Source organism: Gymnoscopelus braueri, assembly GCF_963280865.1.
Source record: "Gymnoscopelus braueri genome assembly, chromosome: 7".
Taxonomy (NCBI): Eukaryota; Metazoa; Chordata; class Actinopteri; order Myctophiformes; family Myctophidae; genus Gymnoscopelus; species Gymnoscopelus braueri.
The window spans coordinates 43,177,182-43,193,738 of NC_137608.1; the positions used below are offsets into that span (position 1 = coordinate 43,177,182).

At 41.4% G+C, this 16,557-nt stretch overlaps 1 protein-coding gene across 1 annotated transcript; it reads left to right on the top strand.

Annotated features, from left to right (window-relative positions):
- Nucleotides 1-226: 226 nt before the first annotated feature.
- Nucleotides 227-12,802, top strand: LOC308089048 (uncharacterized protein; the record flags this gene model as incomplete). Its single annotated transcript, XM_080433626.1, has 17 exons — nt 227-257; nt 1,699-2,966; nt 3,265-3,465; nt 3,981-4,076; nt 4,365-4,587; nt 5,005-5,306; nt 5,781-5,921; nt 6,040-6,154; nt 6,479-6,550; nt 6,654-6,794; nt 7,598-7,711; nt 7,821-7,894; nt 8,662-8,766; nt 10,143-10,258; nt 10,541-10,679; nt 10,984-11,104; nt 12,411-12,802. 17 exons carry the CDS (start codon nt 227-229, stop codon nt 12,506-12,508), a joined length of 3,357 nt encoding a protein of 1,118 aa, XP_080289752.1. The 3' UTR covers nt 12,509-12,802.
- Nucleotides 12,803-16,557: the final 3,755 nt, after the last annotated feature.

Here is a 16,557-nt window from a genome sequence, read left to right on the forward strand (position 1 = left end):
GTAGGACAGATCGAGCGTCCCGGCCTGCCAGCCATGTCCACTCGGAGCCCCCGTTCTGAGCCACATGTTATCACATCATAATCATTCATATTTCTCTCCACTGATGTTGCCCTCGTCTGGTCTGTTTGGATCAATAACTTGTCCGTCTTTAAGACGTGGCCTGTGTGATCGGCCCCATTGTTTGTACCAACATGATGGCAGAGAGGCGAGGGGTGTGTTTGGTGCCATGTATAAACCTTCAGTAAGTCACTTTGCAGGTGAGTAGCTTATTGTTAATATACACAACTCTAGCCATGGATCACAAGACGATCTGTCATGACCGTGTCATGGATGAACTTCAACATAGTGTTTACGCTTTCTCCCTTTTTGGCCCGTACGTACATCTACCTAAACGTTAAGATTTCAAATATAAAGTATACTTACCCCATGGCCATGGATGTTACAATTGTGTACGGCTCCTCGGAAGTAACCTTATCTTCCGTATTGTTCAATAAAAAAGCATTTTAATACGATCGGTGGCCATTTTCTCCATATGCTTTCAACCACGTGACCCTATTGGTTGGGAGGTGTATTGCACTCTGATACACTAACACTATGAGAAAATGGCCACCGATCGGATTAAAATGCTTTTTATTGAGCAATACAGAAGTACTTCTGAGGGCCCGTACATAATTGTAATATCTGTGGCCATAGGGTCAGCACTTTATATTTGAAATCTGAACGTTTATGTAGATGTACGGACCAAAAAGGGAGGAAGTGCAAAAGCTATGTTGAAGTTCATCCATGACTGTCGTATGATATATGACAGTCATGTATCAGGGCTAACTCATATCTGCTCTTCTGTGACTTTGCCTACTCGGATCAATCAAACAATAAACCAATCGATAAAAACGTTTTTTAAATAGCACTGGTGGTCAACAATTAAGCAAAAAGACAACAATTGTTTTTTATGCTAGACTGGAGCATGGATACTATATAGGCTACATGACAGAAGCATTTCTGCCTTAGTGCCATTTATTTATTTATTATTTCACCTTTATTTTACCAGGAATAATCCCAGTGAGATTACACATCTCATGTGCAAGGGAGTCTTGGTCAAAACAGCAGCACACAACGTTTCACATACTCTGATTTAGTGGTTTATTGCCAGGACATGTGCAGATAGGGGTCAAGTAGTCCTTTATCCCATTTTAAAAAACCTCCATGCTGACAATATAGAGCCCAGTTTGAGATGACTCTGCTCACACCATGATGAAGCTGCAAACACATTAAAAGCAGTTTCACCAAACACTGTATGAGATCTAGGAATTACGTACACAACCTTTCCATCAGATCTCAGGTTAAAAGCACTAGTGACTAATTTATCCATTGCTAATTATTAATCATGCATCTTTATGTACAGTACATTCACAGACTTGATATTTGTTTTGAAGGTGCCTCCCTGTTAGACCTGAGGCCAGTTCTAAAAACACCTAAATCCAAGTTTTCTGAAAAATTCTCAAAAATGTCTTCAAATAAATATGTACGGTAGATATATATGTAGCAACAGCTAATGTTACACAAAGGGGTTCCTGGATTGAAAGGCATAACAATATCAACAACATATTGGTGTTCCCTCTAAATGGGGTTAAGTGGTTAAGTCACTTGTGTCAGTGATATTGATGAGACAATTCCGTTTTTTTTTTTTTCTGTAAACAGGAGTCCAGCAGCGTTGCCACGGAGCTGCTGTCAGTGGAGCCTCAGTGAACGCCGGCGAGACCACAGGCGTCTGCATGGAAGAGCTGGAGTGGCTCAACAGGCAGATCGAAACTGTCAGGAATGAAGTCGCTGTAGAGCAAAGGAGACTGTCTCATTACCAGTCGGTGCAGTCAGACAGTAAGAGGACTTCTGAAACCATATGCAAACCAGTAAATGGTGAAAGTTCCAGACCGTCCTCACTCGCAGGCACCCAACCACATTGCGGTAAGAGCAAGTATGTTGTGGACAACTCCAAACCAAGGACTGATTTGGAATATGACCCCTTGTCCAACTTTTCTGCTGGCTTGCGGCCTTTTGGTAAGGACCAGAAAGTGAAAGCTGCACAGTGTGTCTCGAAAAGGGACGTTTCATCAAATCACCTAAATAAGTTGTCCACATTTGAGACCCGTCTTGCTGTGGAACCCTGTCCTGAACAAGTTGATGACTTTAAAGAGGAGGGCGACCTCGTCATTGACATCCCCCCGTCTCCTGCCAGAAAGAGGAGTCGAGCTGAAAGACGCTGCGATGGCATCACTACCAAATCACAGGACACAGTCGTCGAGGTCAAGAAATTCAAACCTGCTCCAACTGTTCTGCGTGAAGCAAAAGACATAGATGACAAACACTGGGAAGACGACACGGAATGCCTCTCTCGTGGTTCCGTGTACCAGCAGTGTAGGAGTGAACCAAGTGACGCAGGAGTGTTTGACGATTTAACCAAATGTCTGGAAGACCTGAGGAGTAAAAGCCAGGAGGTCAACTCTTGCTCCCAAGACATGGAGTGTGTGGCGGAGAGCAGTTGGGATGTCACGCTTCAGGGTCTTCCTGAAACATCAGAATCCTCCCAAGACCACCATCATCAGCAGCTGGTCATCAAGGAGGACGTAAGGAAGACCGATGAGGAAATGGATCCATCTCCATCACCACCATGTGACGCTCCAAGAGAAGCCTCACCGCCTCCGACGGATTTGGTCATGTCCTCCTACACTTCATGCCATCGACTCCCCCTGCAAGCTCAGAAAGCTGAGCAGCATCCCCAGTGCACGGCCCCAAACTACATCAGGCATCCCATGCAGAGTGTAACATCAGTGCCATCACGTGGCCTGAAAGTGTCAGAGCAGTTGTTAGGAGCAGCAACGGCGTTCACTTCACCTGAAAACTACATTGAGGAAACGACATCCACTGCTGGTCACGCTCTCCATGTGCCGTCAACCTCTGTTCAGGCAAAGGTGACCAGGCTTTCAATTAGCTGGGGGCAGGGGCGGGGGGGGGGGGGGGGGGGTCCATGCCTCTGCTCATTCATTTTCATGGCCGGTGGAGATATTGGAATGAATTAAATAGGCTACTTGCATTTGCTTTTGGGAAATTTAGACTGTCTGATATGTTTGATTTCTGATCATGTATGTTAATCACATTAACCCTGACATCCTTATTTTGGGAAAATGTGTCAAAATGTGGGGGGGGAGGGAAGTATTTATATATAAGGAAATGTCCCCTCTGTTGTTTTTTATAAATCAAACCCTGCAGGTAACCAATGGGATGGAACAGATGGAACAACTCTCATCAGAAGCAGCAGGTCCTGAAAATAAAGTTGACTCCAGCTTGGATGAGGCAGAGTTAAACTATTCTGATGCAGACTTGTCAGACAGTGACCCGATGGAAGAATGCTACAGAATCTTCATGGAGGACAGCAGGGGGAAGGGAGCTACAGAGCAGAATAATTTACCTGTAAGAATAATCTAACGGTGGTTCTGTGTGTTGTCAGACAAGTCCAGGTGTGCCTTGGGATTTTGTGCCAACCACACATTATTAATGCAATATACTGTGTATATATACTGTACAACTAGATAAAAAGTTATGAATATTATTTGAATTTACTACATCATTTTTGCACATTCATTTCCCATTACAGTGGTGAATTCCATACCTTTAACTACCTACTTACAATCTGGCATCCTTATTTTGGCCATGTATTTATAATATAAAAAAAATAAATCCACACATTAAAAAAAATATTGCTAATAGCCTATCTATAAGCTCACAGCCGATTGCAATGCATTGTGTGCTTATACATCTGCTATTTTCACTGAATACAGGTGTGCCTTGAGATTCTGACTTGTGCCTTGAGCACAATCAGTTTGAAAACTACTGCTCTAATACACCGGTTGTAAACTGAATAACAGTCTTAGAACATTTGGAATTATATAGAACTAATGAGAACATTTATTTTCCATGTGTTTCAGGTGCCAGATACCGAAACAGAGATGCCAGAATTCAATCTAAAAAACAAAGTGTTGCCAGAGAAGAATGGGATGTCACACTTAGCCAAACCTATTGAGGTAGGTAGGTATTTCATGGCTAAAATTAGATCTTAAATTGACTGGCACTTGACCACTTAAGCCCTATGTACTTACATATAGCGAAAATATCCAATCAACAAGCTCGCAGTGAGTTGCATCGTAACATGTTGTCAGCTTGCTTTTTTATCCATTTGTGAAAAATATGTAAAACAGAAAAGTCCAAAAGACCATTTGCCCACTATAGGGCTGGCAGTGTTAATGTGGTTAAGGCTGGAAAATGCCAATCCTATATAAGACATTTTAATTGATAACTCTTGATAACTTCAGCAGCCAGTGGCTAACGGCAGACCTCAGCCCCAGATGCTAGTCCCTCTACAGCAGGAACCATCGGGGTCAGGGACCACAACCCAGCTCTTTACCACCTCCAAGACCCCACAGCTACAGCAGAGTGCACCCACACGGTCTGCTTCTATGAAGGGAGTTCAAGCCTCCAGCTCCTCTCACCAGAAGCCAGCCGCTGTACACCCTCCCCTCTCTCAAAACACAGCCAGTAAGCCAACAAATCGGGTTGGGGGATGTTCACGCAGGTCTGAGACGCATCGCTAGAAATGTGTCGCAAACAAAACCATTGTTTTGCTCTGTTATGGCGTGTCACGTGTTTCTAGCGTTTTTTAGATACACATGAAAGCTAAAATATTATTATCAACTTTTCATCGGAATACGTGGAGTCTCATCGCTCCTCAGTGCTTTTAACCAAGAGCGCTGGTACTGCTGGCAGCCAAACAAACGCTTTCTGTGAACCCAGCACCTGTTTGCCAAGGCATTGTTTGCCAAGAGGATCTGTGTCTGTAGCAATGTGTCTCAGTGTGATTGTAATCTTTTGTGTATTCGAGATAAGACGGTGCTGGTTTTAAAATGATGTGATTCACAGTATTTCTTCTTGTGTATTTTCTTAATTTTCTCCCAGCCTACGTGAATTGCATACCAGTGGGCACTGCTGTGATTCAAGTGGGCAACAACCTTCATTTCATCCTTCCAGAGGGCACCTATCCTCTGCCCATCGCTTCCCTCGCCAACGCCATTACCCCAATCCTTACGCCAATCACTCCCATGCATGCGCACCGTCCGGCTACGCTCAACCCTGTGCAAGCACACCGCTGGACCCCAACTCCGACCCTTCCGCATACATCAACATCCAATCCCGTGTCAGGACACACAAGCGCAGCCTCTCACTCTGTTCCACATGCTGCCCTCCATGCCCCTGCCAAGGTGAGTGACTTTGAAAGGAGAGGTTGAAAAAGAAAAGAACACTAACTCTTTATCCTAAATTACAATTGGGGTCCAATTAACAATTATAAAGAATGTAACAATTCAGCCCTATATATTTCTTTGTATGATGAATGGATAAAATAGCCAATCTACAAGCATTCAAATTGTGAGCAATTTTCGCTATTTACTATTACCATTTTTCCTTTTTTTTTACAGTGACAATTCTCACATACTGTACAATAACATTCTGGTTGAAAGTGGTTAAAGCTGCAAACCATTATTTGGTTTAGTGAATAAAAGGTTGTTTTGACCAATCTATATGATATAACTGCGGTGGTTGTAGCTGGTCTAGCTGAACTTCTATTGAGACATTTTGATTCTGCTGTCCTTTGAATCCTGAGTAGGAGATGAAAGTTATGGTGTGCAGATTTAAAGAAATGTAAAATAATCTCAAATTAATTGTGTCCTTAAAAGCCCATGGCCGCGAGACGTAAGATGAAGCAGCCTGCTGATGTCAAGGAGAAAGTTCCACATGATGTGAGACAGCGCTACGTCAACATGTTCACGGAGGAGCTCCTTAAAACCTCTCCCAGCGTCAACGATGCTTTTGAAAAGGTCTGTGCAAGAACTGGCATTCCCTTCAAATGTCATCCTGTCTTACTGATGAATTAGAGTATGATATTTATATTATTACCTACAATAATATTTTAAATTGCCATCTAAATGCCTGCAGGCGGTTGCAGAGGAGAGGAGTGTATATAATCGCAGCACCAACAAGCTGAAATATTTGAGTGTTGCAGTGAATGCACTGAAGAAATTGAAAAGCCAAAGTACCGTTTCTGTTAAAGGTGAGATGAACCAAGGATCAGTGGATCTGTTGACGGGAAATAAATGCTCTGGCGATTTAACCCATTAACCCTGAGGCGATTCTAAAAATGTTTTCTAAATCATAACAGTTTTTTGAAAAAGAATAAAACAAAGACCTTTTCGCGATTTTTGAAAAATAGCAGATCTACAAGCTCATAGCGCGGCACGAGCTTGTATATCTGCTATCTTTGAATAGCCAAATAAATTTAAAATGACTCGTTCCCGGTCTTAATGGGTTAAACATGCTGATAAAAAAACACATTGGTTCAATGAGTGTACTTAACATTTTAAACGTTTTTGCGCAGGTGAAAATGAAGCTTTTTCTCAAATGTCCAGAGGCAAAGTTCCACTCAATGTAAAAGCACACACAAGAAACGGTCAGCATATTTTTTTTTAAATGCATTTAGTTTGTTCCCGTTTTATAAAAGCAGGACTTTTGATATTAACAAAGTTAAAGTGTGTGTGTTGGTTACTCCCTAGCAGGTGATGCTGCATTGTACGAGAGTTTGAAGGAGTATGTTTTGACTGAGGAGAGGCTGATCGAGAACAACTATCCTCTCCAACACCCTGAGAAACCTGGTAGTGCGGCCCTTTTTGCTGACAAGAGAGGAACCACAGATCGTAAGCACTTTATTTATGAATTAATTAACCTTGAGAGTGATGGATCCTTTTGCACAGACACTTTGACATGTCATAGATGGGTGAATGCAGCTGAAGTGTAATGACATTTATTGTGGGTCTCTTTCATTGAGGCGTTTCTGTTTTCCAGCATGAAGTTGAGTATATCTTTATATAAAGGGGGCTTTTTATAAAGATATTATATATTATAAAATAAATAAATACACTTTATAAAAGTGTATTTATTTTATTAAAGCTCTATTTTGATTGTAATTATTGCTATAGATAGTGTTTGTTCAGTAACAGGTCTCCCCATCTCTCCACCTCTTTGGTAAACTGTGAATACATTTTCAGGTTAGGATACCAATTTTATCTAATCAGGAGAGATAAGTTCACAAAGATAATTGATTAAATTATATAGAGTTCTAGTTTAAAATGTGTCTGCCCTTTTTGTTTCATCACTTCCCTTCACTTCACTGAAGAGACAGGGAAACCCGTGCTACTGAACAAACACCAATTAATACTAGTATCAGAGCTATTTAACACTTATATTAACAAAATAATATCTCTTACACCACTTTTAACTGTACAGGACATGTCAATGCTGGCACACAGCATTGTGTATGTTTATCCAGCTATCTCATCTCAAAATGTCAAAAGGTTTATAGATTCTCCCTGATAAATTGTTAAAGGATGCCTTGCTCTCAATACACCACCAGAGGGCACACTTGACCCATACTAAGCTTGCAATAAGGGACTCCATACATTTATGATGATGAGGCCTTTATGTTTCATTCCGGCAAAAGCCTTTAAGAAAATTTGCAGTCGGTGTGGGGCCACGTATTCTGTGAACCAGACAGGAAAACACACCCGCAAGGAAGAATGCAATTACCACAATGGAAAAGGAGTTGAGAAGAGAGGTGAGTGAATTTAATTGAATATCTTGGGAGTGTCTTTCTTTTCTTTTCATATGGGCAACTATTACAGTAAAAACTTAATGAATTGAGCATCTTATCAAACTGTCATTAGTCCCAGGTGGGGTGGAAACACGCTACAGTTGCTGTCAGGCAGTGATTGGGGCCCCTGGCTGCCAAGTGTTCAAGGTAAATAAAAAACGGATGAGTTGACAAAACCACCCAGTAAAATACTCTGTTAATATTTTATCCATTTGTAACTCTGAGAGTTGCAAATGAAATAAATTAATGTGTACGTTTGTACACGCAAATAATTATTTTGTAAAAAAAGAAGAATACATTTTCAGGCTGGGATAAGTAAAGAAATTACAATCAGTAGAGAGAACCCCACAACGATCATTTATCAGCTTCAATTTTATAGTGTTCCAATTTTGTCAGCTAATTTTCCTTGTTTCATCACTTCCAATTTCACTGGTTTATACTGTATCCTGTATGAGTTCTCTCTCCTGATTAGACAAAATTGGTATCCAAACCTGAAAATGTATTTTGTTTAATAAAGAGCTTGAGGGGGGGAGGTATATACAGTATATATAATACAGCAATGATTAGTATAGGAATATAGAGCTATGTAAGAGCTATGTATTTTTTTTTTTTAGTTTTTGTTTCAAATTTGACCCAAAGACCAAGGAGATATGATTGTTTAAAGATCTAGACTCCCATCCACTTCCTTGTTAACTTAAAACTTAAAAAATCTGTATCTCGGCTCCTGAGTACTTTTTTTTTTCGATGAAAAATCTCTGGCAGTGGGCAAACGCGGCCAGCAATAATTGTGGCAGTGAATGAGTTAACAAAGAAATATATGTTATAATATATACAATTAAGATTTTACTGTTTTGTTGCTCTCATTTGCTCCTTAAAATGTTAAAAACATTTTCCTGTGTCTCTGTCTTCCCCAGCTGCATGTCCATGATGGAGTGAGTTTGGAGGGGTTTGTGGCCACCCGACCCAGAGAAGCCTCCGATAAGAGCTGTCCTGGGGTCTACTCTCTGAACTGTGAAATGGTAATATTTGATATACTTTATTGTCCCCTTGAGGACCTTTGTCCAGTGAGCAGCCACAGTGCAGCGCTTGGGGACCAACTCCAGTTAGTAAGGCCAGTAACTTGGGTCAAGTGCACTGGCAGGAGTGTGCATGTCATCTTTAATGTAGGCCGATGCTTTGTTTTAAAAAACAAACTCAGACAATGCCTTTAACTTCTCCATTGAATTGTTTAGATTTGTTAAGCCATGCTGAAGGTTTAGGTTTATGTTCATCAGTATCACAATGAAAACTTTTATGTTATATTCTCATTCAAATTGGCAGTCTCCCTACATATAGCCCTGTCTGAAGCTGATAAGCCCAATATCTCCCTTGAGCAAGTGGGGATTCCCTCTTGGGTGCAGTTACCTGTTTGCCTGACTGTCTTGTTTTAGAATAGTTTCCAAACCAAGTAGCTTTCTCATTATCCCTTTCAAAGTGACTTGATTCACATCCACCTGTCACAGTTGGCCTTAGGCCCTGAAAATCTCTTGGATTTATTGTCTAGAGAGTATGTTTTGCCCCCTGTCCGTCCGTCCGTCCGTCCTTCCGTGTTTCCGTGTGTCCGTCCGCCCTTCTGTCTGTGAGCAGCTAATCTCCGCCACCATTGGCCCGGTCGCTGTGAAAATGCGCACACACTCCCTGGATGCCACAGCAGAACCTCTGCCCCACATTTTTCAAGGAAAAACCTTTGCCCTGCATTTTTCACATATGCCTTTTAGAGCGCCACCAGGAGGCTGAGTTTTGTAAAACACATTTTTTGCTCTTACTCCTTCAGATTCTGTTCAAAGATCACGCAAATCGGTACACAGTATCTCTATAGTCATGTGATCAAGATTGATGTGTCCGATATTTCATATTCTATCCTACTTGGCTAACATTGGCTTCTAAAGTTTGCAGGATAGGTCCGTTTTGAACAAAATTCCTCAAATCATGAACGCAGTGTGCGATTTCCGTGAAATTTTGCACACACATTCCCACTAGGCCGAGGAAGAAATGCCACCCTTTTCACATTGGCCTGTTATAGCGCCACCAGCTGGTCTAATTTAGCAAACCACTTTTTTGGAACAAAATGCCTCAAATCATGAATGCAGTGTCCGATTGCCGTGAAAGGCCTAAGAAGAAATGGCACCATTTTCACATTGGCCTATTATAGCGCCACCAGGAGGCCATAATAACCTACCTGACCAGGCGGAGACTTGTGCTCCGAGGAGCACTTTTTCTAGTTATGAATGATGTCTGTCGTTATGTCCATTTTGTCTTGTCAGTCTATTATGAATGATGTCTGTCATTATGTCCATTTTGTCTTATCAGTCTATTATGAATGATGTCTGCTGTTGTGTCCATTTTGTGTTGTCAGTGTTATACTACTGGAGGTTTGGAGTTGTCGAGGGTGACGGTGGTAAACTCCGGCCTGCAGGTCATCTATGACACCTTCATCAGACCTGATAATGAAGTGATCGACTACAACACCAGGTAATGTCATAAGATTTCGGCCTTCTTCTTGTCACCCCACGAACACTAGCATCCCTATTCGGGGCGAACATTTGGCAAAAATAGCAAATCTACAAGTTTTATGTGTTATGAAATATTTAACTTCACTTTTATAATGGACGTCAATGGGGCTTGGATCAGGCTGAAGCCATGCTGTTCCCATGTGGAAATTCAAGATCCAAATGATTGGATTTTAATTTACTCTGATCTTTATTTAAACACTGAAAGCCTATAAGTTGTATTTACCTTATCCTGAATGGCTAGGTTTTCAGGCATCAGTGAGGACGACATGAATGGCATCAAGACCTCCATAAGTGAGGTCCAGGAGACCCTGCTGAGTTTCATCCATGCAGACACCATTCTGATCGGTCACAGTCTGGAATCTGACCTCTGTGCCCTGAAGGTGAGTTCAGTAGCCTATAAGGCTTAAGCGTTCCCTAGGATTGCTTGCAACGTTCTCACAATATCTTGGTTGTGTCTCCCAGGAACTCAAACTTACAAATACATTATGAATTAATAAGCCGTATTTCAGATATTTTAAATGTGTTTCTTTCTTTCTTTGTTTATTTAAGAAAAAAAGGATAATTTATGTTCTTGTAGGAAAGTTAAAAACTAAACCAAACGGAAAATCTGGATATTTACATACATACACCATTATTATTGATCTCTGGATCCTTGAATTATTTTGGTTTCGTTTGTCTGTTTAGTTGATCCATGGCTTGGTTATGGACATCTCGGTGGTCTTCCCTCACCGTCTGGGTCCACCTAACAAGTTGGCCCTGAACACCCTTGTTGCAGACCACCTCAGGAGGATCATCCAGGACAGTGGTGGGTCACGGGACAACAGCCACCAAATACTCACTGGAGTCATCATGGATTTAAGTTCTCAGTCGCCACGACTGATTTCGGTCATTTGGATTCCACACAGTCCAACACATCTTTCTCTTTGCTAACTTTTGGTTTTCTCTAAAGGATGACTTACACTTGCGTGCCGGTCTCGCGGACAGAAATTTGCTGATCTACAAACTCACAATGCGTCGCACGCGTTGTGAGCTTGTAGGTCTGCTGTTTTCGGTGGATGACACGGCACGTAACCAAGGGTAAATCAAGCATATCCCTAACTCCTGAGGCTGGTAAAGTCAAGCCCTAAAGTAATAGTAGATACTAAAATAGTTATTTTAAGATTAAAGAGTATTTTAATTGGTCAGATTAGCAATGAACCCCAATGGTCTCTGATATATTTCATAAAGGCGAAGATTAAAGCCTCAATCTGCGATTTCTTCAACTGGTTGACTGTATGTAGAACAGCAGAATTGTAGGTTTAGAATGATGAATGACCTAAATATCATAATTTTGCTGTGTGTGTGTGTGCTTTCACTGTGTTTCGCAAATTGGGACTTAATTCCCGCACAAACTTATTACTTCTGCATTGAAGTTATTGAAAACACATAGTTTTGGTCGCAAAAACCTTCCTCAAGCCGTCTCAAATGAGGATAAGGATAATTCCTTTTAACAGGACGTTCATGAAAGTCCTTGCGGGCTTGTTTCCAATGAGGGCCTGTGAGCAATTAGGGGTTAAGAGTCTTGCTCAGGGACAAATTTCATTTCACCGACACATATGCTGGCGTGGCCTGGAATCGTACCTGGGGCAACCAGGGCCTCTGGCTCCCTAGGCGGGCTCACTAACCACTCGGCTATGGCCGCCCCAAACAATAAAGGAGTAGATGGAAATCTGATGATAAAATAATTACAGATATGAAATTTGTGTCTGTATGTGACTTGCACTGGAAAAATTGTTTTCTTGACACAAAGGGCCGAAAATATATATTTTTGAACTGGTTTAACGCAAATATTATGCAGCGATATAAAGCAACACAATTTGTACTCACGCCCCACCACATGTAAAGATGTTAACCGCATGAACCCTAGCATCCTTATTCTGGGACGTTCAACATTCATCGAAAATAGCAATACAAGCTTGTTCTGTAAGATATTTGCTGTATAGGGGGAAAAAGAGGGTACCTGGTATAGACCCCTGGGGGCGCCCGGCCAACAAATATAGGGTTTAAGTGGTTAAGACTGAGGTGTGTTGACCTGGTTCTTGTGTGTTAATATGTTACTTTCTCTTTCTCAGTTTCTGGCCATGACACTGCAGAAGACTCAGCTGCTTGCATGGAACTCACGTTATGGAAGATCAAGGAAGATGGCAAAGCCAAAGTCAAAAGATTTTGATCCAAATAAAGATCTTTCTCACCCTGTCCACACATGAAAATGGCACTCTGTGCCTGTACATAACTACAGTATGCGCTTACTTAAATGTCTTGTTTCCAATTTTCTAATTTTGTTTCTAATTTTCTTCTGTGAAAGTGAAGGCTTAATTGGTGGACAGTTTATTATTATTTTCCCCCATTACTATGAAATCACTTATTTTGGATTCTATAATTTCCCTTGTGATTGGGTTTTGGGTTTGCAGTCCAGTTTTCCACGGGACACACTTGGGGGGAGGGGTTATGGAAGTTTTCAAAGTAAAGGCACATAATGAAACCCTGTTGTGTGGCATGGCATTTCTCTTCAACCAACCAATGGACTTCAATGTTGAGTGCACCAGGTTTTTGCAATTACCAGTATGCAAATTGGCTATATTAAGCACACCTGTTTCATTCACAAACATGGTTGAGTAACTGAGTTATCACAGACAAACAAGTAGCCATCGGATGCACAGGTTGAATGACATATACGTTTGGGTAATTATTCTTTGGTTTAAAGGTTTTTAAAGATTAAAAAGGAAAAGATAAAAGCTCTATAGGCTACGTTATGTGTTTGTTTTGTTCAGTATCAGGGGTCTCTGGTCTCCCCCTAGCCCTGGTTCAGAGCGTTAGTGAGTTCCCTCTTAGTAACGCTCTGAACCATGCAGGGCTAGTCTCCCCCCGACTCTCCAGCTGTAAAGGAAAATACATTTTCTGGTAGGTCGCCAATTTCAGCCAAGATCAGGCTACCCATTTATCAGCTTAAAGTTATATAGGCTATTAGCCTTAGATCAAAGACTATCATAGAAGTATTTTATCGAGTCTGACTTTTACTCTCGTATCTATTATAGTCTTGGGCTTCACCCTCCAATTGTCACTGGACATCCGCGCGAAAAGGCCGTACTTCTCCGTACATGTAAAAAAAACAAAAACATATAGTGCTGACCCTGTAGCCACTTATGTTAAATCGACATTCGGAACCCGTGTGCACTGTATTAGTATGTATTTTTCAATAGAATTGTGTTAATATCGTCTGTCGGATTCTGTCGGAAGTTACCTGCATTCCTCGATGGGCGGTAGCGATAAGACTCATCCGGTGAAAGCCGGAATTACACTCAATGTGAAGTAAACGAGTGAGGGGACTGGCGTTCAGCCCAGGCACAGACGGGAATAAAACGCACATTTATTGAAAAATACGAATTAATACAGTGCAGAGACTCCAAATGCCGAGCTAACATTTGGGGCTACCGGGTAAGCACCTTACATTTTGCATTTGTACATGTTCGGAGTAATACGGACTTTACGGGTGGATGTCCAGTGACAATTGGGGGGTAAAGCCCAAGGACGATCATAGATATGCAAATATAAAACTCATCTATGATAGTCTTGATAAACCACACGGTCGCGGAATCCAGACCCCTGTTAATGAACAAACACTCTAGCAATGATTACCATCACAATATAGAGCTATTTGACACTTATTTTATTTATTTTTTAGCGCTTGAGAACTTCAACTAGTGTTGCGTTTTGACCACAGCAGTGCTGAACGGAGTGCCCGCGTCCGGGCCTTAATGAGGATCATCAGATCAACAATGGTGAAGAAGGAAAAAGTCAGTTGGGACGTGACGGAGGTCAGGAACCAGGTGAGTGACTGCATGGGACAGACTGACTGACTGACTGACCACCAGCTGAGGCCATTTGACCAGTGGTGGAAGAAGTACTAAAACAATTTTGCTTGAGTAAAACTATCAATAGGCCTACCCTATTGTAGAAATAGTCTGTTACAAGTTTGGTATTAAAAATGTACTTGAGTAAAAGTATTGGCATCAAAATATACTACTAAAAGTACTCGTGCAGAAGGTCCCATACGTTTCAAATGTATAGAAATACATACATAGGCCACTATGTAACTACTTAAAGTATCCCTTGTAAGTTGTGTTGTTTGATCATGGTGTAGTTATGCTGCACATGTGGGCAGGTTGCTACATGGCTTTTCTCTTTATTGATAATCATAGTGTTCACTTTGCATTGCATAGGCCTATTCATCATATTGATAGTCCACTGTACTAGCCCTTTTGTTTGCCTAAATGGTAAACTCTAGTTACACATATGTATAAAAAACCTCAACAGACGATTTTCATGATTTGTTTCACCGCATGTAGACTGGCAATGATCAAACTTCAAACTCTGGAGAGTCAAATGAAGTCAATTGTCTGCCAGTTGCTCGTCCTAGAAGAAGACCTTTCATTGACCCAGACTTGATCGTCATCGGATCAAGTTCAGACGAAGCAGAAACCAACCATTATTCTGACATATCAGACTCTGACCCAGTGGAAGAGTGCTACAAGATCTGGGAGATGGAGGCAGATGTGGAGAAAGGAACAGGAAAGATGGATATGCCAGTAAGTAGCACTAGTAACCCTTTCACTATGCCTATTATAGTATTTCACTAGTAGCCTATAGCCTATATATCTTTCACTAGGGCCTAGGCCTACTGGTTACCTATTATTTAGGGCCAGATTGAATGGCTAGATTACATTAGGCAGGCTCTCTCTGTGGAGTGCTTTTTTTCCCTTTTTTTTTTACTGCCCTTTTATTTTATTTTTAAAGCCAAAGGTGTCACAATTCACTTCTGTATCATGTGGTATACTGTGACGCAACAGCTCAAGAAGAAGAGAAACCTGCACATCCAAACCATGGATTGGGCAGGTGCTGAGCGAAAAACACTCACACACTGCTGGGCTCCATTTGGAAAAAAAGGTTTATTGTGCTCTTTAGGGAGCAATACATTCATTTGCTTGCCTCAAATAGAGCCCAGAGTGTTTTTCTTCCTTTTCTTTACTTCCCTAAACAAATGGCATTGTCCATGGTACTGAATTCCATACTGTCCACAACCACTGAGTCTTAAATAGCTGAGATGCACAACGCGACACGTTTTGAGTTAGTAGATGGGCTATTTAGCTATAGGGTTTAAATGAAACCCTATAGCTATATAGTAGATGGGGGCTAATGTAGTAGTGTTGGCGTTAGTGTTCATTAATATTTAATGTTGGTGTTAATGTAGGCAGAAAATGTTTTACGCCTCTGACTGCATGTGTGTAGATGGGACCCACTACCTATTTCTAAACTACTGAAATACTTCCATTGGCAAGGGAGGTATTTAAAACATATATTTTTAGTATGTGGAATTTGGGCATTTTAATGATGACTGAAAATGGGCCTAGTTATTTCAGAAACTGCTTCATTCATTGTTGGATGGGAGTCTGTCATGAATTAACCTTAAACTATAAGCAGCACCAAGTCCCCTCGCTTGTGGTGAGAAACTATTCCATTTTAGCCATCGATGAGTTAACTTAATGTTCATTGTGAGGTAATTCCACAGTGTATTCCTGTACCAACCGATTTATTGCAGGTCTCCGCCCTCATCCAGTGTCATGTTGACTATGCTTGCACCTCATGGTTCACTAATGTCACTATACCTCACAACAAAGTACCCCCATGTCACTAAAACAAACTGATAAGACTACTACTAAACCTCAAACCCAGGGCTCTCCTAACCCCAGCTCACTTTTCTAGGCTGGGATGGCTCAAGGTGGAAGAGTACAGCAACTTGCAATGGGCCTGGTCTTCAATGTAGTTAGAGCAACAGTGCCCATGTACCTGTCTAACTACTTCTCTAGAGAGATACCCATGGGCAAAACACCAGAGGACGCTTCTCTGACCTTGTTTCCCTCTAGATTCGGCTCAAACATGGTAGGACATTCCACATTTTGGTGGCAGCATAGCAGAATGCATTTTTCCCCAGCAGCCATTAAAGACCTTTATTCCCTATCCACATTTAAAACTGACCAAAAACATGTCTGTCCTCAAAGTACAATTGGACTTAGAATTCTATCCCCTACCAGCTTGCACACAGAGACTCAAACGACGCACTCACTCAGCGAGCTCCTCGGGAGGAGCCTCATATGAGGACATCCCTCGCCACCTCTTTTTTTTCTTTCCTGTAAATATATCTTTTGCTATAGGTTTTTCTGT